Consider the following 26615-nt stretch of genomic DNA (forward strand, 5'->3'; position numbering starts at 1 on the left):
TGGCGCGGTAAACACGGAAGTAAAAAGCTTTTCAGTATATCCAAAATACAACGGTTGTGTGTAAATTTATCAGGGTTATTAATGTTAAAATTATGTACATAATAAACATGAAATATTACAATTAATAATTTAGACAATCTTATATTTACTACAATGACTTTTACCACGTCAAGACTGGGAACGCAAAATACATTAAATGCATTTCTTTTTTATCCATTTATTTTTTACGTAATTATTCAAAGTATTAAATTAATACGAAATGCATCAAGTTTGCAAAGTTTTTTTTCGCGGAAAGTTTCTCCGGATGTTGAGAGTGAGTGTTTCCGGTACGCGTGGCCGCTCCTGTGACAGCTGCTGCGCGAGAGTAGACGAGCTAAGATGATCTCCCTCACCGACTCCCAGAGTAAGAACGATTTAACCTGTCTCACTCACTGACAGCTTCTCGTCAGACGATGTATGTTGTCAGTGCATTCATGTACAAAGCCTGTCGTCTTTATCTTATCGCCTGTCTTGTATTTATATGCGAGTAGACTCATGCAGATGTCACACCACCAATAATAAGTCTAACGTAAAAGTCTTGAAATGCACGTCAGGAAATAGACGAATAATTTTCTGGATTATAAACCGGACTACTTGAATTAAGACAGAATAATCCTATCAACGCAATATCATACATATGATAGAGAACATTTTACTGTAATAAAGTGCCGGTAACACTTTACAGTAAGGTTTCATTGGTTAAGATTAGTTAACTACTTTAGTTAACTAAGTTTAGTTTAGTTCTTCTACAGCATTTATTAATCTTGATCTCAGCATTTACTAATACAGTTTTAAGATCAAAAGTTGTTATCAGTTAATGTACTGTGAACAAACATGCACATTTTTATTAACTATCACTAACAAAGGTCAATAAATGCTGTAAAAATATATTGTTCATGTTAATGTATTATCTAATGTTAACAAATTAGATTTAGAAACACATTTAAATATCTTCATATTGGTATAATGTATGGCTTTCCCTCTCTTAACAGAAATTGGAATGGGCCTCACAGGATTTGGGGTATTTTTTCTGTTCTTTGGGATGATCCTGTTTTTTGATAAAGCCCTTCTTGCCATAGGAAACGTGAGTGGTCCCATTGTGTTGTCATTAATATAGTAAGATTTTAAGTATATATTATATAAGCTGCATTACATTGTATGTACAATTCTAATATATATATATATATATAGATATATATATATATATATATATATATATATATTATATTATATATTTTAGGGCCGTCAAATGATTAAAGGTGCCCTAGAATCAAAAATTGAATTTACCTGGGCATAGTTGAATAACAAGAGTTCAGTACATGGAAAAGACATACAGTGAGTCTCAAACTCCATTGTTTCCTCCTTATATAAATCTCATTTGTTTAAAAGACCTCCGAAGAACAGGCGAATCTCAACATAACACTGACTGTTACGTAACAGTCAGGATCATTAATATGTATGACCCCAATATTTGCATATGCCAGCTCATGTTCAAGGCATTACACAAGGGCAGCCAGTATTAACGTCTGGATGTGCACAGCTGAATCATCTACTAGGTAAGCAAGCAAGAACAATAGCGAAAAATGGCAGATGGAGCGATAATAACTGACATGATCATTGATATCATGATATTTTTAGTGATATTTGTGAATTGTCTTTCTAAATGTTTCGTTAGCATGTTGCTAATGTACTGATAAATGTGGTTAAAGTTACTATCGTTTATTACTGTATTCATGGAGACGAGCCGTCGTTATTTTCATTTTTAAACACTTGCAGTCTGTTTAATTCATAAACCCAACTCTCCATCAGTGTGTAATATTAGCTTTAGCCCGTTAGCCACAAAGCACCATCAAACTCATTAAGAATCAAATGTAAAGATCCAAATAAATACTATACTCACATGATCTGACACATGCATGCAGTATGCATGATGAATATCTTGTAAAGATCCATTAGAGGGATATATTAGCTGTGTGAACTTTGTTTATGCACTGTATTATAGTCGAGGGGGGTGGGGGGCAGGGAGACTTATATTACATCTTGTAAAAACTGGTTCTAGGGCACCTTTAATCGCGATTAATTGCACACAAAATAAAAGTTTGAGTTTGCCTAATATATGTGGGTGTACTGTGCTTAATTATGTATATGTAAATACAAACACATTCATATATATATTTGATAAATATTTACAAGTATATGTATTTATTTAGATTTTTATATTATTGATGTATTTAAATAAACATTTTGTACATAAATAACATATTTCTCTTAAATATATACATTCATTTGTGTATATTTATATATACATGTTAATTACACACAGTACTCACACATATATTATAGAAACTCAAACTTTTATTTTGTTTTGTGATTGTTTGACAGGCCTTATATATAAAAAAAAATGTGTATGTACATACATACATACACACACACACACAGCCTTCCAGAAGATTGGAAACGCCCCTGGCAAAGTGTGGTTTTGGACGATATCATCATAAATCCTTATCATTTTTTGGTGCAAATACATTCAAGTAATTTGACATTATCATTGAAGACCAGCAATAATAATTTTCATTTTGATTACATAATAATGGCAATATATACATGTCAAAGTCAGACACGCACCCTCTGCCAGCTGTGATGCCTCCTGGGTACTGGTTTAAACTTGGCCCAGGTTTGTAAAAGATTTTTGGGTCAGCACACCTTAATAGCTTCAACAATTGATTGCCAATTAAGTTTAGAACACAATGAACCAATTAAAACCCAGTTTATGTCAGAATGCTGCTAATGGTGGATATTTTGATGAATTGAAAATTTACGTTTTTGTCTATGTATAAACTGTTTATGTAATAAAATCTGTTTTTGTAGTTTGTGTTGTCCCTCATCAGTGCAAAATGATCACAAATTAAAAAGGATTCATGCCAATATTGTCCAAAACCCCACTTTTCTTGGGCGTTTCCAAACTTTTGGAGGGCAGTGTAGATATATATTCATAGTATATAGCATATATACTATATATTTACACATAGGTTTGCATTCTTTCTGATTAGTTTCTTTTGTAAAACTTATGTTAGCTTGAGTTAGTTGCAATTCATAAGCACATATCCCTCAATCTAAAATCAGTTTTTCTCTCACCTCTCTTGGTCTTTATTCTTCTTAGATCCTGTTTGTTGTCGGCCTGTCATTCGTAATCGGGCTGGAGAGGACGTTCAGATTCTTCTTTCAGAAGCACAAAATGAAAGCCACCATCTTCTTCTTAGGAGGCGTCTTGGTGGTGCTGATCGGATGGCCCATCGTCGGAGTCGTTCTTGAGTTTTATGGCTTCTTTCTTCTATTCAGGTATTTTTTATAGGATTAAGAAGCTCTTATCCAGGCAAATTATTCTACATAACTAGTAGCTATTTTGCGATGTTACAGTTTGATTGTTTTTTAAATTCCTGATGTAAATAAAGATTGACAAACGGCGGATATGGATATTATATACTGATACACAAATAAGACAACAAAATGGAAATTATGCAATATTATTTAAATCATTATTGTATTAAAATGTAAATTATTCATGTAGTCTGTCTGTCAATTTTGGAACTGACAAAAGGGGGAACTAACATTTTAGATCACTGCCAGTGCAATGGCAATTATCTCAATTATAATGATCCCAAATAAGTGCTAATGATATATGGGTGTATGTCCACACACTAATGCCTTCTCTTCATGTGTAGGGGATTCTTTCCAGTAGTCGTAGGCTTCATCAGGAGGATTCCTGTACTGGGATATTTACTCAACCTTCCCTTCATTAGTGGGGTAAGTTTTACTCAGCAGGGCGATGAAGACGAGAGTGCACGGTTGTACTTTTTCCTCTCGTGCTTTTATTTCTATGCAAGGAACCTCTGAGATTGCAGTGAATTTAACACGTGTCCTAACCAGGCACAGTGCGATAAAGTGACAAGTTATAAAAGAGCAGAGTGTAAATGAGCAGACATTAGTTCTGATTGGATGTGATTGTGCTAGCATTTACACTATCAGTGTGGACAGACAAATTATCAACTTATGTCACATCTGGTTAGGACACACATTCTCATGTAAATTCACTTTAAATGCTTTTGCTTGCTTTAGCAGCTATGAGACTAACAGGCTTTTCCACTAAATGTAATGCAAATCAAATGGGACATCTTTGAAAACAAGTTATATTTTTGTTTAAATATATTCAAATATTACAGGGTTAGTTCACACAAAAATGAAATTTCTGCCCTCATGTTGTTCCAAACCTGTAAGATTTTGATTCATCTTCGGAACACAAATGAAGATCTTTTTGATTAAATCCGAGAGCTTTCTGTCTCTCCATAGACAGTCCATGCAACAGCCATTTTGACGCTTCAAAAAGTTCATAAAGAGATTGTAAAACTAATCCATATGAATTGTGGGTTTAGTCCAAATTTTCTAAAGAGACTCGATCGGTTTATATGATGAACAGATTGTATTTAGGCTTTTATTCACATATAAACACTGATCAGTGAACATAAACAGAAGCTCAACCGAACCTGCTTGATGCGTGAGAACAAACCTCTTCTGGAAGCTCAAACATGTTGTGTGACACACGAATGAACCTCATTGTTTCTCGCATGTCAAGTGAACATGCTTGAGCTTCCATTGATGAATGTTTATATGTGAATAAAAGCCTCAATTCAATCAGGTTCTTCAGAAAATTTGGACTAAACCACTCAATTCATATGGATTAGTTTTATGATCTCTTTATGAACTTTTTGAAGCGTCAAAGTGGTAGTTGCATTGCTGTGGATGGAGGGACAGAAATTGCTCAGATTTTATTGAAACTATATTTGTGTTTCGAAGATGAATGAAAGTCTTACGGGTTTAGAACAACATGAGGGTGAGTAATCAATGACAGAATTACCATTTTTAGGTGAACTATCCCTTTGTGTAGTAATATTTCTGAAGGTTCTGAAAAATACAATCTTAGTAGTATCTGAGGTGGATATCCTAAATTTCATACATTACTGATCAAAAGTTTGTAGACGCTTTCTTTTAAATTGATACATTTCATTCAGCAAGCATGAATTAAATTAATCAAACGTGACATTTATAATGTTACAAAAGATTTCTGTTGAACTTTCTGTTCATCAAAGAATCATGAATAGTTCTCAAACTGTTTTCAACATTGATAATATCAATCTTGATCAGCAAATCATCTTCTCAGAATGATTTCTGAAGGATCATGTGACACTGAAGACTGCAGTAATGATGCTGACAATTCAGCTCTGCATCACATGAATAAATTACATTTTATATATCTTAAAATAGAAAACAGTTATTTGAAATTGTAATAATTAATTAATAATTAATATTTTGATCAAATAAACGCAACCTTGGTGAGCATAAGTGACAGAAAAAATACCAACTACAAACTTTTGAACAGTAGTTTAAAATTTAAGTGGTAACATTGGTTTTGGATAAAACAAGCATTTAGATGAACACATTTTTGGGCAGGATTCCTACCCGTTTTCACCTGCATTTGAGAAGAGGCTCTGGCGAGTGTCTTTCAACATGTGTTTGTTGTTCTTTTAAAGCCTTCCTAAGGCTGAGCGGACAGACAGCCATCTTGGTCAGTCACTGCTAATTCTGTCTTGCATGTGAGCATGAATCATGCCGTCCTGTGTGCACTAAATATTTTGATAAAGTGATTAAATGTGCCGTAAATCAGATGGGATATTGTAATTTTATATCTATAAATGAATGTTTTCTTGAAAGTGTCCTAATCCTTCTATATTTTTTTTTCCAGTATGTGGACAACATGAGTGAAAGCAACAACATGGTTTAACAGACTCTTTGTTTACCACTTATTTATGATGGATTTTCTAAAGCTTTATCTTGAAACAGCCATGTGAAGTATAGAGCTCGTATTACCGAAGCTTTATATTCAGGACGTCTGAGTGATATTTACGTCAACGAGAAACAAACTGTGCCGTGTGGAAGAGAAGCCACACTTTCGCCTGCCAGACAAAGCAAAGCAATCTATAGACTGCATCACAACACTCAGCATCACTGCATCCCAGAAGAACTTTGCCCTGTTTTATAAACGCAGACTTCATGAAGACGTTAATGGATGCCCTCCCATGAGGAATGGTTTGTTGAATGTGTAGAAGAGACTGTACTCTGTTACAACAATGGCCTTGTTACATGGTTGTGTCTATAGTTGTATTTTAAAGCTGGAGGAGAACTGGATGACTCTAATTTCTTGATTTTCTATCACAAGTGTGATATTTACACTTTCTTATAAAATTAAACTGTTACTACTTATCTGATTGGCATACAGAGATGTTATTATTGTTATTACTATTTTGTCCTTTCTCTGTCTTCAAAAATGTATTTCCAATTGTTGCCACTGTAAATCTGAACATTGGGATTAAAAAAAAAAATATCAGCTGCCACAAACTTTTGTAAATATAAATTTAAAAACCTGGAGTTTTTATTTATTATATTATATATTTCTTATAATATTCAGGGTATACTGTAAAAATGAATGAAAACCAACTGGAGTTGCTAAAAAAAATGCTTCTATTAATAATATATACAAATTTACATATATACAAGTTTTAAAATCCTGATATGATTTTTTTTCTCAATATTGGTGGTATTTTTTGATGTGGTTATTTATATATATATATAACAAATATGAAAATGGTTTGGCTGCCAAAAACTGTTGTAAATATAAATTTAAAAACCTGGCACAAGTTTTTATTTCTTATATTCTTATAATATTTGGGGTAAACTGTAAAAATGAATGAAAAATATTTGTGGTACCAACTGGAGTTCCAAAAAAATGCTAATATTATTAATAATATAATTGTTATGATATTCATAATGCAATATATATATACACAAATTTAAAAAAATCCTGATATGAGTTTTTTATATATATATATATATATATATATATATATATATATATATTATATATATATATATATTATATATATATATATTATATATATATATATATATATTATATATATATATATATATATTATATATATATATATATATATATATATATATATATATATATATATATATATATATATATATATATATATATATATATATATATATATATATATATATATATATATATATATATATATATGTGTGTGTGTGTGTGTGTGTGTGTGTGTGTGTGTGTGTGTGTGTGTGTGTGTGTGCTTTTGTTTATATTACATTGTGGGGACCAAATGTCCCCATGATGTAATATAAACCTGAGTTCACCTACATCGTGGGGACCAGCCAGCGGTCCCCACAATGTAAATGGGTTTATAAATCATATAGAATGAGTTTTTGTGAAAAAGTAAAAGTTTGCACAGTTTCCTGTGAGGGTTAGGTTTAGGGGTAGGGGCAGGGTAGGGGGATAGAATGTACAGTTTGTTCAGTGTAAAATGCATTGAAGTCTATGGAAAGTCCCCACAATTCACAAAAACAAACATGTGTGTGTGTGTGTGTGTGTGGTTCATCTGGCAAAAACCTGGCATGAGTTATTTCTGTATACTGTAAAAATATTTGATGATTTCCTAAAAAATACTAATAATAATAAAACATTTTAAATGTAATTGTTATGATATTAATATTACAACAATTACATTTTTAAATTTGTATATATATTGCATTATTAATATCATAATTATATTATTAATAATATTAGCATTTTTTTGGAACTCCAGTTGGTACCACAAATATTTTTCTTTCATTTTTACAGTTTACCCCAAATAAAGATGCTGGTCATATAATTAGAATATCATAAAAAAGCTTCATTTTTTTATTGTAAATTATTTTTAAAAATGAAACTCATATATTCTAGATTCCCTACATTTAACGTACAGCTCATGAAAGTCCAAAATCCAGTATCTCAAAATATTAGAATATTTCCCAAAATCAATCAAAAAATGGATTTTCAAAACAGAAAAGTTCAAGTTCTTTAAAGTATGTTCATTTGTGCACTCAATACTTGGTCGGCAGCACATATTACAGCAAATGACTTGCTCTTAGCACAAATTACAGCATCAGTAAAGAGTGGCATGGAAGTGATCAGCCTGTGGCACTGCTGAGGCAATATTGAGCCTTCAGATCATCTGTATATTGTTAGATCGACTGTTTCTCATCTTTCTCTTGAAAATATCCCATAGATTCAGGGGTCAGGCATGTTGGCTGGCCAATAAAGCACAGTAATATCATGGTCAGCAAACCACTAGGAAGTGGTTTTTGCACTGTGGGCAGGTGCTAAAGTTCTGCTGGAAAAGGAAATCAGCATCTCCATAAAGCTTGTCAGCAGATGGAAGCATAAAGTGCTCCAAAATCTCCTGTAAGATGGCTGCATTGACTTTCCACTTGATAAAACACAACGGACCAACACCAGCAGACGTCACGCCCCCCTAAATCATTACTAACTTCAGAAACTTCCCACTACACTTCAAGCAGCTTGGATTCTGTGCCTCTCCAGTCTTCCTTCAGACTCTGGGACCATGATTTCAACATGAAATGCAAAATTTACTTTTATCTGAAAAGAGGACTTTCGACCACTGTTCACTGTCCAGTTCTTTTTCTCCTTAGCCCAGGTAAGATGCTTCTGAATAGTCAACTTTGCATTTAATATGCTTTGATACATCACTCTGTAAACAGCCACCCTATTCAGTAATGACCTTCTGTGACTTACTCTCTTTGTGGAGGGTGTCAATGGTTGTCTCCTGGTCCATTGCCAAGTCAGCAGTCTTCCCATTAGTGTGGTTTCAAAGAACAAGAGATACTCAGAATTTATACTGTAGGGATGGTCATTTAATGAAACTCAAACGTAAATATTCTAATATTTTGAGATACTGGATTTTGGACTTTCATGAGCTGTACGCTCTAATCAACAAATTAAAAAAAAAAAATTTTTTTTAAATGTTTTACTTTACATGTAGGGAATCTAGAATATATGAAAGTTTCATTTTTAAAAATAATTTACAATAAAAATATGAACTTTTTCACGATATTCTAATTATATGACCAGCACCTGTATTATAAGAATATAAGAAATAAAAACTCTAAACCATTTTCATATTATATATATGTTATATATATATATATATATATATATATATATAGATATATATACATACATACCACCATTATAGTCATATATAAATTTTTTTTTTCTTTTATACTATTAATATACTAAAATTATGTTTTATTGTTATGCTTATTTTTTTTTTTCTTCTGGGTATCTGAAGAATGACAAATGGTGTCTGAAGTATCATTTTTACAGTGAGGAATGAGTCTTTTCTTCAACCTAGTTTTTACTGTGCCAAGATTTGTCGTTTGTAATCTATTTCAGAGACCATAAACATATAAGGTTGTTTCTTATCTATGATCCCCTTCTAGAAGAGACATAAATTGCGAGGCAAATTTGGAGGCAAAGCCCAGCAGATATTTATATATGTAGTGTCAGCAGGGAAACCCCATCAGCCGCTCACTGTTGTTCATTCATAAAAAACGATTAGCTGGTGTATTTGAGACGCTTCATTGCTGAAGGCGTAAACATATCAATACTTTCCGCCCTCTTCTTTTCATTAGTTACTATTAAAAGTGCACCTGAATGGAAATTTCCCTTCAGCAGAGCTGCAAAACATCCTAGCTTACAGATGTATAGCCCTGCGAGCGTGTCTTCAAACGTCATAGCTATAATGTAGGTTTATTATTTTTAAAGGAAGGGTTAACTAATCGCTCCGAAAGGTTCGTGGTCCGGCCCCGTCGTGAATCAATGGGACTTGACCTATAGCTGAAGACTAATTCATTCAACATTCCCCCACCCTGATGATTATAAATATCAAGGAGAGACTTCACAGTTTTCACTCTTGATCTTGCCTCTGAGACTCAACAGCTGAAGAGGACGTCTGACACTATGAAAGTAAGTCCACATTCATGCTTGCACTCGTTTTGAACACTTTCGGCAACTTATAACTACTTTAATTGACTAACACCATGTAATACTAGTCATTTTACCATTAGGAATCTTGGACTGACATAATTGTGCACAATCTAATTAATACTGAAGTGATAAGAGGCTTTATACAGTGTTATAAAAGGCTAACTGCAATACAGTGCACATGGAAAATTATTAATTTTGACATAACTTGACCTTTCCAGGATTTAAGGACTCTTGCGGCGTACGCACTTGTGCTGTTACTTCTGGCAACATTTGTGTCCCATTCCCGGAGTGCGCCCAGGGTAATGAGATCCAGGATATTAAACTGAATATTGTTTAATTTTTTTTATTAAACACTGTTTTGATTTTTAAATTTTACTTGTGTAATTACATTTATTTTATTTTTATTTATAAATATTTAATATTTTAAAATAAAACTTCTGTTCTACATTAAACGGTGCAAATATATTAAAAATAATTTATATATATTTATTTTTTTGATTAAAGGGCAGTTTTCAGCGTCGGAATTGGACACCCCAAGCCATGTTATATCTGAAGGGAACACGTAAGTTACTGCTGTTTTTCAAACATATCGCTGTCTAAAAGTGTAAATATGATTCATTTTGTTCCATACGCTTTTGAATGAACTTTTCATGTTTATTTTAGAGGGGCGGCGCTTTGTGTCAGAAGACAGAAATGAAGGGGACTTGTACGACACAATACGCTTGGGTATGAATTATTAATTATCAATCGTTATTTATGCATGGTGTAAGTATAATTGTAAAATGCTAATTGTTAGTTAAGTATCTACTTTACATTGTAGCATGAACACTAATGTAAAGTGTAAACTCTCTCTACAGAGTCACGCAGCCAAAACACAGAAAACCTGAGGATCTCTAAAGCGGCTGCATTTCTCTTAAATGTTCTCCAGCAAGCCAGAGACGAGGATGAGCCTTACTGAAACCAGCTAAAAGAGCTCAAACAACTCACTGTTACATCTGAATCATGTGGAATTTAATGTTTTCAACTTCATCCTCAGCTACGATGATGCCTGTGTTTTAACTTCTCTAAAAGTTCATCACTTACTGTTCAACATTATCACAAGTAATGTGGAGTTGAGTTATGTATGTTTCCAGATTATTCGTATCATTCCACTTGGACTTATTTTGGACTGATAATTTAAGTTAAGTAACTCAAGGAATAGAGCAGAGACTGATTTTAAGGTATTTTAATTTCTTGTTTTATTTCAGGTGAAATAATGGGTTGTTTTTTCAAGACAGATCTTGGAAAAGATACTATTTATGATGATTGAAATTCTGTGTAATATAAAATAACTGTACAGATTTTTTTTTTTCCCCTTTTCTTTTTCTCATGTTAAATCAACATGTGAATTGAATTGTCTATAAATTACATATTTGAGAATATGTGAACTTTTTCTCAATTAATTAAACTAAATTTGCACTGATAACCACTACCGTGAATGAGACTTCTTTGGTTGCACTTTATTTGAAGGCGTCCTTGTTACAGTGTAATTATACCATGGTGTACAAAGCAATATTAATTAACAATATAGGATTAGGGTTTGGTTTAGGGTTAGTTGCATTTAATTAGACATCATTTACTGTTATTACTATAGTAAGTGCATGTAACATACATATCAAGGACACTAAAAATTGCAAACTTTTTAGAAGAACATGAGTATAATTTTTTACAATTTTGCACATTAGTTATATTAAAATGTTGCTTATCTGGTAATATGTGACTCTGGACCACAAAACCAGTCATAAGGGTAATTTTTTTAAAATTGAGATTTATACATTACCTAAAATCTTTACATTGATGTATGGTTTGTTAGGACAATATTTGTCCAAGATACAACTATTTGAAAATCTGGAATCTGAGGGTGCAAAAAAAATCAAAATAGTGAGAAAATCACCTTTAAAGTCCTTAGCAATGCATATCCACTCACAAAAATATATTTTTTTATATATATTTAGGGTAGGAAATTTACAAAATATCTTAATGGAACATGATCTTTACTTAATATCTAATGATTTTTTGGCATAAAAGAAAAATCGATCATTTTGACCTATACAATGTATGTTGACTATTGCTACAAATATACCCGTGCGACTTGTGACTGGTTTTGTGGTCCAGGGTCACATATATAAAGGTATGTTTTAGGGGGAAAATAAATTATTTTATTGTTTTTCAACATTTTCTCTATTATAGCCTCATGGCACCAATCTACCAAATTTAGAGGTAAGCTTTAAAAGATAAAAAAAAAATCCAGATTTCTCACTAATATTTCACTAGTGGAACATACATGACATTTCATACAGTGGTCTGTCTGAGACTAGTAGTGAAAATGTTTTTTTGTTTTTTTTATGTTACGCCACTGTATGTAAAAGATATTATCTTGTTCATTTTTTGGACATTCTTAAAGGGTAGCAGGTGTAAATATTTCTGAGCTTCAGGAGCAGGAGGGTGTGGATCTTAATTCCCATTTTCCAGCGGCTGTTTCCTCTTACCCTCAGGCTCTGCACCCAGAGTGAAAGGTGCCTTGATGTTCTGCCTGTCCCTCTCGGCCTCCTCGTCTTCGTCATAGGTGTCGTCATCTTCCTCATCGCTGTGGTGAGGGGTGGAGTGGAGGGAAGCCGACGGGGATGGAGGGACAGAGGAGGGTCGGGGGTAACGGAAACCTTGTGTCTGTGCAAACAAACAAAAAAAGATTCAGTCATACTTATTCTGATATAATGGTAAAAGAGTGTTACAAAATGAGTCAAAATTATATTACAAAAAAAAAAAAAAATCAATTTCATTCTTTGATTTCATGCATATGCCATTTTGTGTGTGTGTAGTCTTTGAAAAGCCTGTGTAGATCAACTGTGAGTGAGCTTGAATGGGAATCAAGTCATCTTCCTGAGCAGGTAAATGTTATCCTGTCAATTAAACTCAAGAATGAAGCTCAACAGCGGTTCATCCTCATCACTCAGGAGTGTTAGACGTCATACATTCATTCAATAACACTCGGATTAGCAATTTTGAGAGCAGAGAGATGAGGTGAAAGTCGATATAAAGTTTGATCCTCGTCAGCATTAATGCTAATAATGATTTAATGATGTCTATGGATCATGTCATATGCGTATCTTTCAGCGAAAGGTGCATTTGAGTGATTTCTTATGTAATTTTTTCACTTTGCCTTTCAGGGCTGCTAATAAGTACTATGCATATGCAAACTTCAAACATGAAACATGCAAAAACCTAAATATCTATTTTTATTGCAAATGTCATATTAGGGACTCTGTATGGGGCACCTAAAAAAGATTGGAAAAAAAATAAATGTAATGTTTTTCCGTCGTCTCCGGGCATGTTCATATGTAAAATGTGTCTTCCTCGTCTACCTGTGATCCGATCCACCAAAACACATCTGGAAAGAGGGCCTGTGAGTGTTAACAGGGCTCACCGATTGGAGGTTGAGATGGTCCATTTTGAATTTAGCAGGAAAGGCTCTGCTGAGGGCCAGATGCCTGGCGTTCATGTAGAACTGAGAGAAGAAACACAGGCCACCGCATATTATTTGATAAAGAAAACATGCCACATGTCGGATGCAAACTAACCAATGTCCTTAACCGATGAAATAAAGGTGTGCGATGAGAAGATACTCACCCGTCCGAGGTATCGCCAGTCCAGCAGGTCAGAGAGTCTCTCAGTTCGGTTGCGTTGGATTATTCGCTGTCTGCGTGACTTTTGGCAGAATGAAAACATGAACTGAGTCAGCTGGTTACACGACTCGTCTGCAGAACGGAATCGCCGGTCCACAATGTAAATTCCTACAACAAAAATATTATATTACTCATGATGATGAGGAGAGTTGTAACAAGTGTATTTATTGATTTAGCCAAATAAAACATTGGAATGCATTTAAAACAACATATAATAGAAATATATAAATAAGCTGTGCAAATAGTTTTGAAAAGCAGTGACTCGTTGAATGATTCACATACCATATTCAGACGGGTCGGAGACGTGTTCCTCCATGAAACAGCCAAACCCAGATAGATTGGTGGTTACGCTGGGTATTCCCATTACAGTACACTCGCCTGAACAAATCAGATTACAGGTCAACAAGCGTCATATAGTCCAATACATGTTTAACATAATGAATATTTATACAACATCATCAATAAACTGAAGGAATTTCTGGTAAGTACTTGTTTTGGGCACCAGCAAATCTGAAAAAAAATGTCAGTATACGCCGATGTATGCCAAAAATGAAAATCTGTCATTTATTACTCACCTTCATTCATTCATTCATTCATTCCTTTCTCAAGATCCATAAAGGTACTAAAAACATATTTAAATCGGTTCATGTGAGTTCAGTGGTTCAATATTAATATTATAAAGTGACGAGAATATTTTTGGGGCGCCAAAAAAACTAAATAATGACTTATTTAGTGATGGCCGATTTCAAAACACTGCTTCATGAAGCTTCGGAGCATAATGAATCAGTGTATCAAATCATGATTCAGATCAGGTGTCAAACCGCCAACGGCTGAAATCACGTGACTTTGGCGCTCCGAACAGAAAATTCGATACACTGATTCATTTGTGCTCCGATGCTTCCTGAAGCAATGTTTTGAAATCGGCCATCACTAAATAAGACATTATTTTAGTTTTTTTTGGCGCTCCAAATTAATATTGAGCCACTGTACTCACATGAACTGATTTAAATATGTTTTTAGTACCTTTATGGATCTTGAGAGAGGAAGTGTCATTGCTCCCTATGGAGGCCTCACGGAGCCATCGGATTTCAACTAAATATCTTAATTTGTGTTCTGAAGATGAACAAAGGTCTTACGGGTGTGGAACGACACAAGGGTAAGTAATAAATGACAGAATTTTCATTTCTGGGTGAACTAACCCTTTAAATTAAAATACTCCACAAAGAAGGTATTTGTGAGCGAACATCACCCCGATCGGGAGCTGAATGTAAAATATGAGCGCCCATCTGTTTTCAGTGTAGGTAGCATTGAAGGGTGAGGCACTTTGCGACACAGTAAAGTGATGGCACTATGGAGCCATGTGCTTTTTTTAAACCACTTTCATAGGTTTAACATTACATTATCAGCTCAGAAAATATGATAATTTAACTGGAAACACCGGAGACTAGAAATATAAAGCATAATTCTGGTAAAAATGGGCAAGCATTCAGGAAAAATGTGGATATAAAAATGCAAATTTTTTTCTTGATTTTTTTTTCCAACAAAATTTGAGCCATATTAATGTATAAAATCAAGCTCAAAATCTGATGTCAATATTTAATTTAAAGTCGAGCGAAAATGCTGGATGCAAGATTGTGACAGAACCAAAGACGTGACAGGTACTGAAAGGTATGTGCGTTGTGTATGAAACCTGGCGTGTAGCCCCATGGTTCATAGTAGGATGGAAACACTCCCAGATGGCAGCCGCGCACAAACTCCTCATAATCCATGGGCAGCAGGGGACTGGTGGAGGACAGGAACTCCGGATGGAACACAATCTGACAATTAATACATTGAAGCCATTCAAACACATTTTTATAAAGATTTACCACAATCAATCAATACAACACAGCTTTAATGCATCATATGATGCACTTAACATGAACTGAAGGCAACCTTGAGAATGAAGAATGTCGGCAACCAAAGAGTTGATGGACCACATTGACTCCATACTATGAAAGTCAATGGGGTCCATCAACTGTATGGTTACCCATATTCCTCAAAATAACTTCTTTTGTGCTCAGCAGAAGAAATAAATTCATACAGGTTTGGAACAAGTTGAGTTTTTTCAATTTTGAGTGAAATCTCTTTAAACCTGCATTTCGATTGCTATTATAAAAAAATCTTTTGGGCTCGGACATAGTGGAAAGCACACCTTCACTCGGTCATTGCGTCCATTGAAGAGGCCGATTCGGCGGATGTTGCTCAGGATGGGGTCTGTGGAGTCATCCAGCATGTTGTGAGTTGTTACTGGAGGGAGAGAGTGTCTCTATGAAGGACAAAGACATGAACATAATTACAGGCGAGTGTATTTGTCAATGGAAGTGTATAAAAGTTTAACAAATAAATAAAATCAGCTATCCATAAGCAGTAGTTGAGTAAAAATCATGAGGAGCAAAGTTTCGAAACTCCATTTAAGGTCAAAAAGCAATCTTGCTATCAAAATTGCCTGCTCTGCTTTTACTACTTATGCTTGCACCATTTCTGTGTTTCTAATATACATTATTCTTGCTATTAAATTCCAGAGACTGAGTCATAGGAAACGAGTGAGTGGACTTTAACCCTCCAGAAAAATTAGGCTCATTTTTCACTCTCATTCCTTCTTTATAAACAAACACCAACACTAACAGATCAATACCTCTCCTTTGGTAGCTCCTCGAAATATTGATACCCAAATAAATCTAACCGGAGTGGCTGTATATTGACGTGCTGCTCATAACACTGCCATTAAGGAGCTTTAGAATAAATCTCAGTAACACATTCAATCTATCGACCGCAGACAGTCAGGAAACGCAGTTAACTACGTCACTGAGCTCTGTAACATAAGCCACTCTGCCAGTATCCAGCAGAATTATGCAGGGGATTCCTCCACAGAGGCTTAATATGTCAATATTCACTATGACCTCCACCTGACCTTTGATTAGAGTCCATTCATACAAAACAGCTGCAGGGGAGAATGAATGAAAATCCCCTGAAAACATTTACTCAGTTCAGAGACATCCATCTTTGGACCCATATCCTAGTTTGTCCTAAAACACGATTAAGTGATGTTGTCAAAAAGAGAAGGAAATATTCATTAGATTAGATTTTTACACAATAAATTAAATCAAAACTAGATAGTGTTAAGTTTAATACATAAGTATAATGTATAGTATCATCCTGAAAGGGTTTATTTTGTGATAATGACCAGCTGACTGTACATTATCCTTCTTGTTTCAAGGCTACTTATCAAATAAATAAATGCACATGACACAGTGATTAGACTTGAAAATTATTTTAGCATGTGAGAAGAGAGCATGGTGTAATACAAGAGATGGTTTAATACATTTACAAATTGCTTCTCTTAAAAAAAAAATCTTTAAAAAAAGTCTTTGAACAGTTTGAGTACGTAGGAGTGGCCAATGAACTTGAACATGAACTAAATAACCAGTTTTAAATGTCTATTTATCCATTTTAAAGTAACAAACTGGTAATTAAATCTTTTATTATTTGTGGCACTCTAGTCTTTCATAGCCACGAAATAACAATGGCTAAATATACAGGAAAACAAATATATATTTGGTTATTTTTCAATGTGGCCTCTTGTGATGTAAGAATTGTGTAACATTTTGTCTGACCTGTGTTGCATAAATGGCCCTCTTCATGATTGTGAAATCATCTCTGTCCAGGATTTTGCTCATGTCTGGGATCTCTCCCCTGTGAATGCAGAAAAGCTTCATTAGATGAGATCCTTCAAACACACACTATCTTGCTCCAGGATCACACATGGGAAATGACCTATTGACATCACACAGTGTCATTATGAATATCCTATAACCTGACAACTCCCAGAGGAAGTGCAGTGTACTCTCATCAACACCTGGTAAACACTGTGAAATATTAACACTTGAAGGTTACGCAGTCACTCCTGTTTATGACATCAGATGTTCATACTCACTCTTCATCATCACAGACTGACAACATTTACTGTCACATCAATTTTGAGTCCTGTTTTGTTAGATCTGTATGAGAGAGGGTTTACAGAGAGTAGAAATCACCAACCGTAACAAGCTCTCGTAAAGCTTTTTGCCAAACTTCTCCTTCACCGACTGAGCTGTGTCCCTGAGAGACAGAGGAAAGATATATTGGAGAAGTCACTAAAGCCATCTGAAAAGAAGAGCTGTTTCCTTTCATTGGCAAATAAGTAATATTAGTATAGCTTGTGGTAAATCTGATCCAGTATCACAGCTCTACTCTACTAGTGTTATTAACAATGAGAAACAGAGACTAGCAAGATCCAAAATTAACTCTCGCCCATTAAAAAAAAAAAAAAAAAAAAAAAAAAGGTTGCAGTAAAAAAATTATGTAAACGAATTAACTAGCTTTATATAACAATGAGCAATATATGTAAAGTTATGTATATATGTAAATAATGTAGTTAGTAATGTTAACAAATGGTACCTTAGGTTTATTGTAAAGTGTTACCAGGTAAATTTATAAGGAAAATAATTGTAATAATTGTACTTTAAATGTGTAATCATAATAATAATAATAATAATAATGACATTTTATAAATAATAATAATTATCATTATTATTAATTGTTATATATGAAAGCAATAAGGTACGAGACGCTGTGCTGTACTGTGAATAAGTCACGGCTGAAGGCCGTTGTTAGGCACGACGCAAAGCTTATTGCTTTTATAAAACGGTTACCACACAATACAAATATTAAAGCCTAAAATATGTATCAATGCAATTTTCATGAAGTAAACTTTCACTAAAAGCCTTCCTTCCGCTGGAAAAAAATAGTCCCTGACCGTGAACAGCAACAGAAGTTACATTATTACGCCATTAGATGGCGGCAAAGACTGTCTTTATGAGTGTGTCAGTCAGTAGTGAAGACTTTTACATTGAAAAGACTGAATTGTTGTGAACACGGAACAAGACGCAACTGAAAAATGCTTTGACTAGTGACTGTCAGTCACGGGAAAACCCCTTAACTATTAAAAAGACTAGATATTGCAGCAGACATTTAAACAGATTTTTTTATTATGAACATAGGACTGACCTGAAGGAAAATGCTAAATCTGAATGCAGGTAATAAACTCGCTCACTCCATCTTTTTCTCACAGTACTCTTCTACATAATACATTAAGCTTCAATGAACAATATAAATGAAGAACAAATAGGTTACAATGCTAAGAGTGGTTGCGAAGGGTATTGTGTAGTGATATACAGAACCGTTTGGTGAAGCGGTCATAGCCGTGTTTTATGGTGAATAAAACACAGCTATTGACCAATCAGAATAAAGGATAGGAACTAACCGTTTTATAACATAAATTAATAATATATTTGTTTATATTATTATTTATTTATTTTTTTTATTGTTAGATATTATAAATTAATATATCTTTTTATAATTATATTAATATTTATATTTGGATGATTCAAAAATTACAGCTACATTTGGTGTCCAAAGTCATTACTTTTCTCTGCTTTTCATGATTTCTTGTTATCCGAATTAGTCAGTGTCAACTCTGTTACCAAGTTAGTGTAACAGTGTTGACAGTTATGTACTGTATGTGAGTGTGTGAGAGAGTGAGAGAGAGTGTGTGTTTCTCTGTGTATGACTGTCAATTCTGTTACATACTGTCAACACTGTTACTCTACCTTGGTAACAGAGCTTGACAGTAACAGAATTGACACTAATTCAGACAACAAGAAATCATGATTTTCAGCTATATAAGACTTTTTACAGAAAATATTATATTGTTGTTATGGGCTGTAACATCTTGTGATCCATGAAAATGAGTAACAAATTATTAAAATTATTAGAAATATAACCATTTGAAAACAGCAGAAAAATAATGACTCTGGACACCAAATGTACCAGCAATTATAGAATCACTCATACATACATATTAATGAAATATCAATGTTTCATTAATTAATATTAGTAATGTCAAAGGTTATATACTCAAGCAGTTACGCACCACATTTGCTTGCGTACAGCCTGTCCTTTAAGAGACTCCACATTGAAGTTGTTGGTTTTGGCAGGCATGATAAAGAACACAACCACTGTAACATCATTCTTATGAACCTGTAAGCCATAACACAAACATACAATCAATAATGAACATCTTTGCCTTGTCTGGTATGCTTAAACTAGATAATTATATTTTATGAAGAAACTAAGTGGTATTAGTACAGCAGTGACTGTTTATACCCTTAGCAAGTAGTTTAATCTGGACAGAGATTCGAGGAACAGGTCTGCTCCTTTATTAGAAAACTCATATCGTCCTGCGATGAAAAAGAACAGGGTCTTTTCCAGATTGAAGTCCAGATGGCTGCCAATGACAAGAGAATTTTTAGAAAACGATAATATACATTTTTGTATACAAGTGTGTGTGTGTTATTGTGCCGACAGAAAAGAGATCTTACCCATAGAAGTGTCCTCTTACAAACTCCTGAATCTTGGATTTGTTCATGGAGTGCAGGTTCTGGAACTCATGCATGGCTGAGAACTTCCTAATATTCAGGCCATTTGGTGTGACGACATCTGCAAGGGCCGTGTATACAAATGTGATATTTTCAACATCATGTATTCAGAAGCTAATTATAGGGCAGAAGAGGGGGATTTGTAATACCTGGCTGTCTATGGAGCATGTGATTGGCCTCCACAGCTGTAATCTGGGACACGGTGGTGAAGACATGAGCGCAGTGTACAGCAGCCCTCTCCAAACAGTAGCGATGGTAGATCTGCCTCTCTCCTGCCTCTTGGTCTATGTTAAACTGCATGAAAACTAGATTAAATTAACAGTTTGAAAAGAGAAGACTGTAGTGTCATGGATGCCTGGTATGCGGAGTCCAAACTCTGCTGAATTGAGAATTTACAGATCAAAAATATTTTTTTTTTCTTTCATAATAATAAACTTTTAGTCACAATCCTGATGTCATTATTAGAATAATGAACATGATTCAAAAAATTATCTTTAAAACAGTGCAATGTTCATTTAAAAAAAAAAAAAAAAAAAAGAGCTTCCCCCCCCAACAGCAGGTGAAGGAAGTCTCTCTGGGGCAATAGCATAAGTCAGTAAATCATAAGATGCTGTCAATTATTCTTCAGTCAACCCCTGCAACCTTCAGGCATGATGACCTTTATGCTCACTACACCAGGCCCAATTATCACTGCATGTACTCTCACTTGCTCACTTCCACCTTTATCTAATAAGTGTTCACTACACCAACTAACTTGATTGGTTTCTGTGGGGCACACTTTAAATAGTAGAAAAATGTGTGGGATGTTGTGTACTTTTTATTTGTACTATTTTGTTAAAACTTGAGTATTTTGAATAATGATGCCCGTAAGCGGACATTTTTAATGTGGTTCACTTAAAATCTAACCTTTGTGTTATGAGGATAAGGTGTACAGAAGTCATCAAAGAATCCTGACAAGAAATATATCATGGTTTTCTCCAAAATATTAAACAGCACAACTGTTTTTAACATTGATAATAAGAAGAAATGTTTCTGGAGCATCATATTAGAATGATTTCTGAAGGATCATGTGACACTAAAGACTGGAGTAATGATGCTGAAAATTCAATATGATATAATCATTATTATAAATATATTAATATTGTTATTAATAATATTAATTTTAATAATGAACATCAATTTTAGTTATCTATTTAAGAATGTTTTTGAAAGACATCATGTTCTTATTTATCAAAAATACAGTAAAACAGTAATATTGTGATATATCATTACAATTTCAAATAACTATTTTCTATTTTAATAGATTTAGAAAAGTAATCTATTCCTGTGATGGAAAATCTGAATTTTCAGCATCATTACTCCAGTCGTCAGTGTCACATGATCCTTCAGAAATCATTCTGATTATTTGAAATATTGAATGCAATATATATAATATAATGCAATATTATATAATGTTTGGGGGCCTTCAAATATTATGCTGAACAGTGAGGGGCCTTCACCACTGATGTACAATGTAAAAAATATCCTCACCTTGTCCAGGTTGTTGTAGAAGTCGGCACTACCAGCACACAAGTACCGGCCCAGCAGGGTGGCATGTGTGGTAAAAATGGTTGCCAAGGGAATCTGGCGGGAGCGGCACAGTACAAGTCCTGTCCCAGCCTGCCATTCGTGGAAATGAGCGATTACATTGGGCTTGTCCTGAAGTTGGTCTGTTAGCTGCAGACGGAGACAAAAAGGTTTAATATCATCAGCAGATTATTCCCAATGTCTGCTTCAAACCTTGAAAAGTTAACGTAGACTGAATTGATTAATATTCCAGCCTGGATAGACTGGAAAACTACAGCTAAAAATCCAGGAAAGCACACTCAGATAGTGTATAGTTTACAAAAGGGATTTCTTCACCTCCTTGAAGAACCAGGCCACAAGAGAACCAAAGATGAGCGAGTCGTTGGCCTCTCTGTCGTGATAGGGCAGCCCGATGCTGCATGAGTCCCACAGATCCCCCTTCCAGCGGTCCAGGTTCCAAGCAGCTGACCCAATATCAAAGAGGATGACGTACGGACTGCCCTCAATCAACCAGCGGCCAAAGTGAACCTGCATGTAGAGAGAAAGTGAAGGCAATATCATCAAAATATGCCAACACAGGCAACAATAGGAAGATGGCATGTAGATGTCACCCCACTCATTTCTATTTTTGTTGGAATCTATAAAAAAAAAAGAGTGCTTTGCTGTCCAAATTCACAGGGCCAAAGGCATTTTTTATGTTCATGTTTTTATGTCCCATCACAAGTGTTATTCTAGTATTATAATATTTATTATATTTTTAATTAACTTTTATTATTATATTTTCAGTCTATTTTTTAGTCATTTTTAGAACTGCAACTTAAGATTTTATCATTTCATAGTGCCTCTGCTTCACTCAAAAAATTATATTTCATCAGTTTCCCCTTACAGGGATCCTCTAGCGTCATCTTCTGGTCAGAATGAGACTAAGAAAAAATGAACACAGCCACAAACCTTTTTTTTTAATACCCAAGATACAAAGCTGCACTCTAAAAAAAAAAAACATTGGTTCAACAACAACAACAAAATATGTTAACGTTTTACATTAATTCAAAGCAATATTTTGAGTTGATTCAACATAATGTTTTAAGTAAGGTGAAGATGTTTTTTTGCCACAATAAAAACACGTTTCTAAGTAACATGAACTTAAAAACTGTGAATATGAATGAAACTATTTAAGTTGATCTAACATATTGTTTTAAGTAAGGTGAAGACGCTTTTTGGACACAATAAAACACATTTCTAAGTAACATGAACTTACCAAGCACCGCTTGTCACCATGATGGTAACTCTCCAAAAACCCACATTAACACATTAACTCTTCTAAATTAGCATAACAAAACACTAATTACTGCTAAATCTCCCTTACCATTAATCTTGTGCAAAAAACATTATATAACACTTAATTTTAGCATTTACTCTCCCTTTCAAGTGCGATGGGCAAAGCATGATGGGAAATATAAATCCCAGCCCAGTTTCACTTAACTTAAGTCTGTCTAAATTAAAAGTGTTCATTCAACTCAAAACAATGAAACACATTTACATGTCATCAGAATTTATTTTACATTAACAGAACTTAAAATTAAATACATTTTTGATTAACTGAAAATGTTAAACTATGACAAGTCATGAAAGTATATCGAATCAATAGGCATAATTTGTGTCATCCAAGCTCAATAAAATAACAATTACAAGTAAAAACTCTAACAGCATTTCAGAACTTGATTTTTTATTTCACAACATTATATATATATATATATATTTAAGTAATGACTAAAGGCCCCCTGAATTACTTTTTAGAGTGTGCTTTATGTTTTATACTATCATCCGATACTGATACAGCAGGTGTGTTGATGCCAGAACAGCTTTTAAACACTTTTGTTAACTGGACAAATGACTATGACCCTCATAAACCTGACCAGGGCCTATATGTGTGTAATGCCGATGCAGACATCTTGATAGGACACCAATAACCGTATATGCAATACCTGGCAACCGTTGTTTATCAACGAGTCCATGGCAGCTTTGATGGCTTGGCTTGGCGGTTCACATTTCTCCACCTGGGTCCTGAAGTTGTGTTCGTAGTAGGGTCCCATCATAAAATAGTTCTCGCCCCATTCGTCCACTGTGATCTTTGCTTTAGTCTGAATAACAGTATATATACCCCCCACTGGAAATAGACACAGTTGTGTAGGGAATAAAACATTTATGAATGAGAAAATAAAATGTACAAACGGAATGTAACAATCGACATTTATAATATTAATTTTTCCACAGTATTAATTGGGATTTTGTGCTTGAAAATATGACTTTTACATTTTAGGATGGAGACCCTCACATGAGGATGATCATATTTGGATTTAAAAGACTCAAACCCACTGTTCTAAAAGATCTCAAAATCTGGTTATTGATCTGGAGCTTAATGTTTAACCAGCTACACGGCCCCAATGATACAAGAGTGTATGAATCCTGCACACATGCATACTAAATGACAGCTCTGTCTTGTTGAACTATTTCAAGTCTTCTGATAATGGGGTTAACAATCTTGAGGTCAAATGTGTGCACTTTCAGAGGCCAAAAACACAAATACCTTCTTGCTAAGGTTATGCAATACATTTAGAAATGCATGTGTGCTTGCTTGGTAATGAGATAAAGCAAACAAGATTTTGACAATTGTAAAGTGATTCTTCAGCTTTGAGTAGGCTACTTTTGGCCTGTTTAAATTTTAGAAACATTTTTTTAATTTGTGGACAATGGACATATATGCAGCATCACAGGTAAATTGTAAGTTTGGCTTCCTCTCATTAGTAGACTGCCTAATATCTGCTAACACTTTATTTTGATGGTCCCCCAACAGACATTCTACTGACTATAAGTAACTTTGTAACTAGATGTCAGCTTATTGTACTAACCCGAACCCTAACCTAACAGTCAACTAATTCTCAATTTAAAGGATGTTCATTTCAGAATTCAAATTTCCTGATAATTTACTCACCATCCAAGATGTTTATGTCTTTCTTTCTTCAGTAGAAAAGAAATTAAGGTTTTTGATGAAAACATTCCAGGATTTTTCTCCATATAGTAAACTTCACTGGGAACCAACGGGATGAAGGTACAAATTGCAGTTTCAATGCAGCTTCAGAGTGCTCTACACGATCCCAGCCGAGGAATAAGGGTCTTATCTAGCAAAACGATCGGTCACTTTCTAAAAAAAAAATAAAAAATTATGTACATATTAACCACAAATGCTCATCTTGCACTAGCTCTGCGATGCGCCACACATTACGTAATCATGTTGGAAAGGTCATGCATGACGTAGGCGGAAGTACCGACCCAGTGTTTACGAAGTGAATGTGCAAAGACTAAGTCAAACAGCCTTTACAAAAAAGTAAAACAAAAATGTTGGACGATTTTGAAGTTGGAGGAGAAAATGAGATGGAGTTTTCGCCCTATCGTGGTACTTTCACCTACGTCATGTGTGACCTTTCAACATGATTATGCAATGCAACAGCTAGTGCAAGATGAGCATTTGTGGTTAAAAGGTATATAATTTGTAATTTTTTTTTAGAAAATGACCCATCGTTTTGCTAGATAAGACCCTTATTCCTTGTCTGGGATCCTGTAGAGCCCTTTGAGTCTGCAATATGGACCTTTAACCTGTCGATCTCTGCTAAAGTGCACTATATGGAGAAAAATCCTGGAATGTTTTCATCAAAAACCTTAATTTCTTTTCAACTGAAGAAAGTAAGACATAAACATCTTGGATGACATGGGGGTGAGTAAATTATCAGGAAATATTAATTCTGAAGTGAACTAATCCTTCAATACTCAGTCTAATGACTCTAATGAGTTAGTTGACATGTAGGTGCAATGTTAATTATAGTCAAGAGAATTGTTAAAGTGGACCATCAAAATAAAGTGTAACCATTTAGGGAATAAAATAGCCTATATTTGCCTGGCAAAGGCTAATCTCATACAGAAGTTTATGTATCATAAATACCATAAATATATTATTTTCATACCTTTTGAATAATTTGACGAAATTTCTAAGTGCACAGTGAAAATATACAAACAGTATTGTAGGTTCTTACCCTTATTAGTCACTTCCCACGCGACCTCAAAGAGCAGGAGATCTTCCACGGGTAGACTTTCCTCTTCCAATAGTGGAAGTCCACTTAATGATGTTATTGACAAAGATCTGGACAGTCGCATCTCACAAACCTTTAGAAATCGCTTTTATCCGTCAACTGGAGTTGCAAATGCAAAAGAAATGCAATGGGCCGAATTACAATTATGCGGTAAAAGTAAAGAACCTAAAACCATCTGAACAGCCGCTGAGACGCCAAGTTCTGGTTCTCTTTAGCGCCTGGAGGTCCTGGAGACACTTCGGCTCACTGTGAGCTGTTGCTCGGTCTCTTCCTAACCTTTAATGAAGTCTAAAAAAATCTTCATGTGCACACTGTGATAGCGAGTCTGAAGTCCACAGACATCAAGGCGAAATTTGGCCTCTGCGCGCGAACCTCTCTGACCTGGACGACACGTGCACACGCACCCATAGCCTACATACTAGGCTACTATATTCATCTTTTGGTCTATCTAATAGCCTACTTATGTAAAAAAAAAGTAGTATATTCCAATATATGATTATTATTTTCTAACATCAGTCAAAAAAAAAAAAAAAAAAATCTGAGAAAAAAGTAAATACATAAGTGATGACGCACGTCTACTACGCGTTTAACTGCTGAACAATATTTGCTATTTAGTTGAGAAAATGTGCTTTCTGGAGAGTCTTTGTTGGAT

General features: G+C 34.4%; 3 protein-coding genes across 5 annotated transcripts; 2 read left to right on the top strand and 1 right to left on the bottom strand.

Moving 5' to 3' along the window:
- The first annotated feature begins 319 nt into the window (after positions 1-319).
- Positions 320-6744, top strand: golt1ba (golgi transport 1Ba). Of its 3 annotated transcripts, none has more exons than XR_010895596.1 (6): positions 320-403; positions 1032-1123; positions 3200-3378; positions 3762-3843; positions 5625-5687; positions 5837-6744. XR_010895596.1 is itself a non-coding variant. In XM_067391045.1 (6 exons), the coding sequence occupies exons 1-5, from the start codon at positions 379-381 to the stop codon at positions 5631-5633; spliced, it is 387 nt and encodes a 128-aa protein (XP_067247146.1). In that variant the 5' UTR covers positions 320-378; the 3' UTR covers positions 5634-5659; positions 5837-6743. The 3 variants fall into 3 exon arrangements, 2 of the variants coding, with proteins under 2 accessions (XP_067247146.1, XP_067247144.1); XM_067391045.1 differs by having other exon boundaries at positions 5625-5659; positions 5837-6743; XM_067391043.1 differs by lacking the exon at positions 5625-5687 and having other exon boundaries at positions 5837-6736.
- Positions 6745-9985: 3241 nt separating this feature from the next.
- spx (spexin hormone) lies at positions 9986-10970 on the top strand. The gene is given in 5 exon segments (XM_067392277.1): positions 9986-9991; positions 10186-10311; positions 10517-10574; positions 10676-10738; positions 10870-10970. Coding segments are annotated over 5 exon segments (354 nt in total).
- A 175-nt stretch (positions 10971-11145) lies between these two features.
- gys2 (glycogen synthase 2) lies at positions 11146-26223 on the bottom strand. The gene is made up of 17 exons (XM_067391046.1): positions 25907-26223; positions 23804-23985; positions 22155-22346; positions 21783-21968; positions 20402-20546; positions 20196-20313; positions 19981-20101; positions 19748-19854; positions 17815-17874; positions 17391-17469; positions 15929-16042; positions 15425-15551; positions 14017-14112; positions 13679-13842; positions 13476-13556; positions 12541-12718; positions 11146-11906 (listed from the first exon to the last, which is right to left on the bottom strand). Exons 1-17 carry the CDS (start codon positions 26025-26027, stop codon positions 11821-11823), a joined length of 2157 nt encoding a protein of 718 aa, XP_067247147.1. The 5' UTR covers positions 26028-26223; the 3' UTR covers positions 11146-11820.
- Positions 26224-26615: the final 392 nt, after the last annotated feature.

The sequence above is a fragment of the Chanodichthys erythropterus genome, chromosome 8 (genome assembly GCF_024489055.1).
Source record: "Chanodichthys erythropterus isolate Z2021 chromosome 8, ASM2448905v1, whole genome shotgun sequence".
NCBI classification, from domain to species: domain Eukaryota; kingdom Metazoa; phylum Chordata; class Actinopteri; order Cypriniformes; family Xenocyprididae; genus Chanodichthys; species Chanodichthys erythropterus.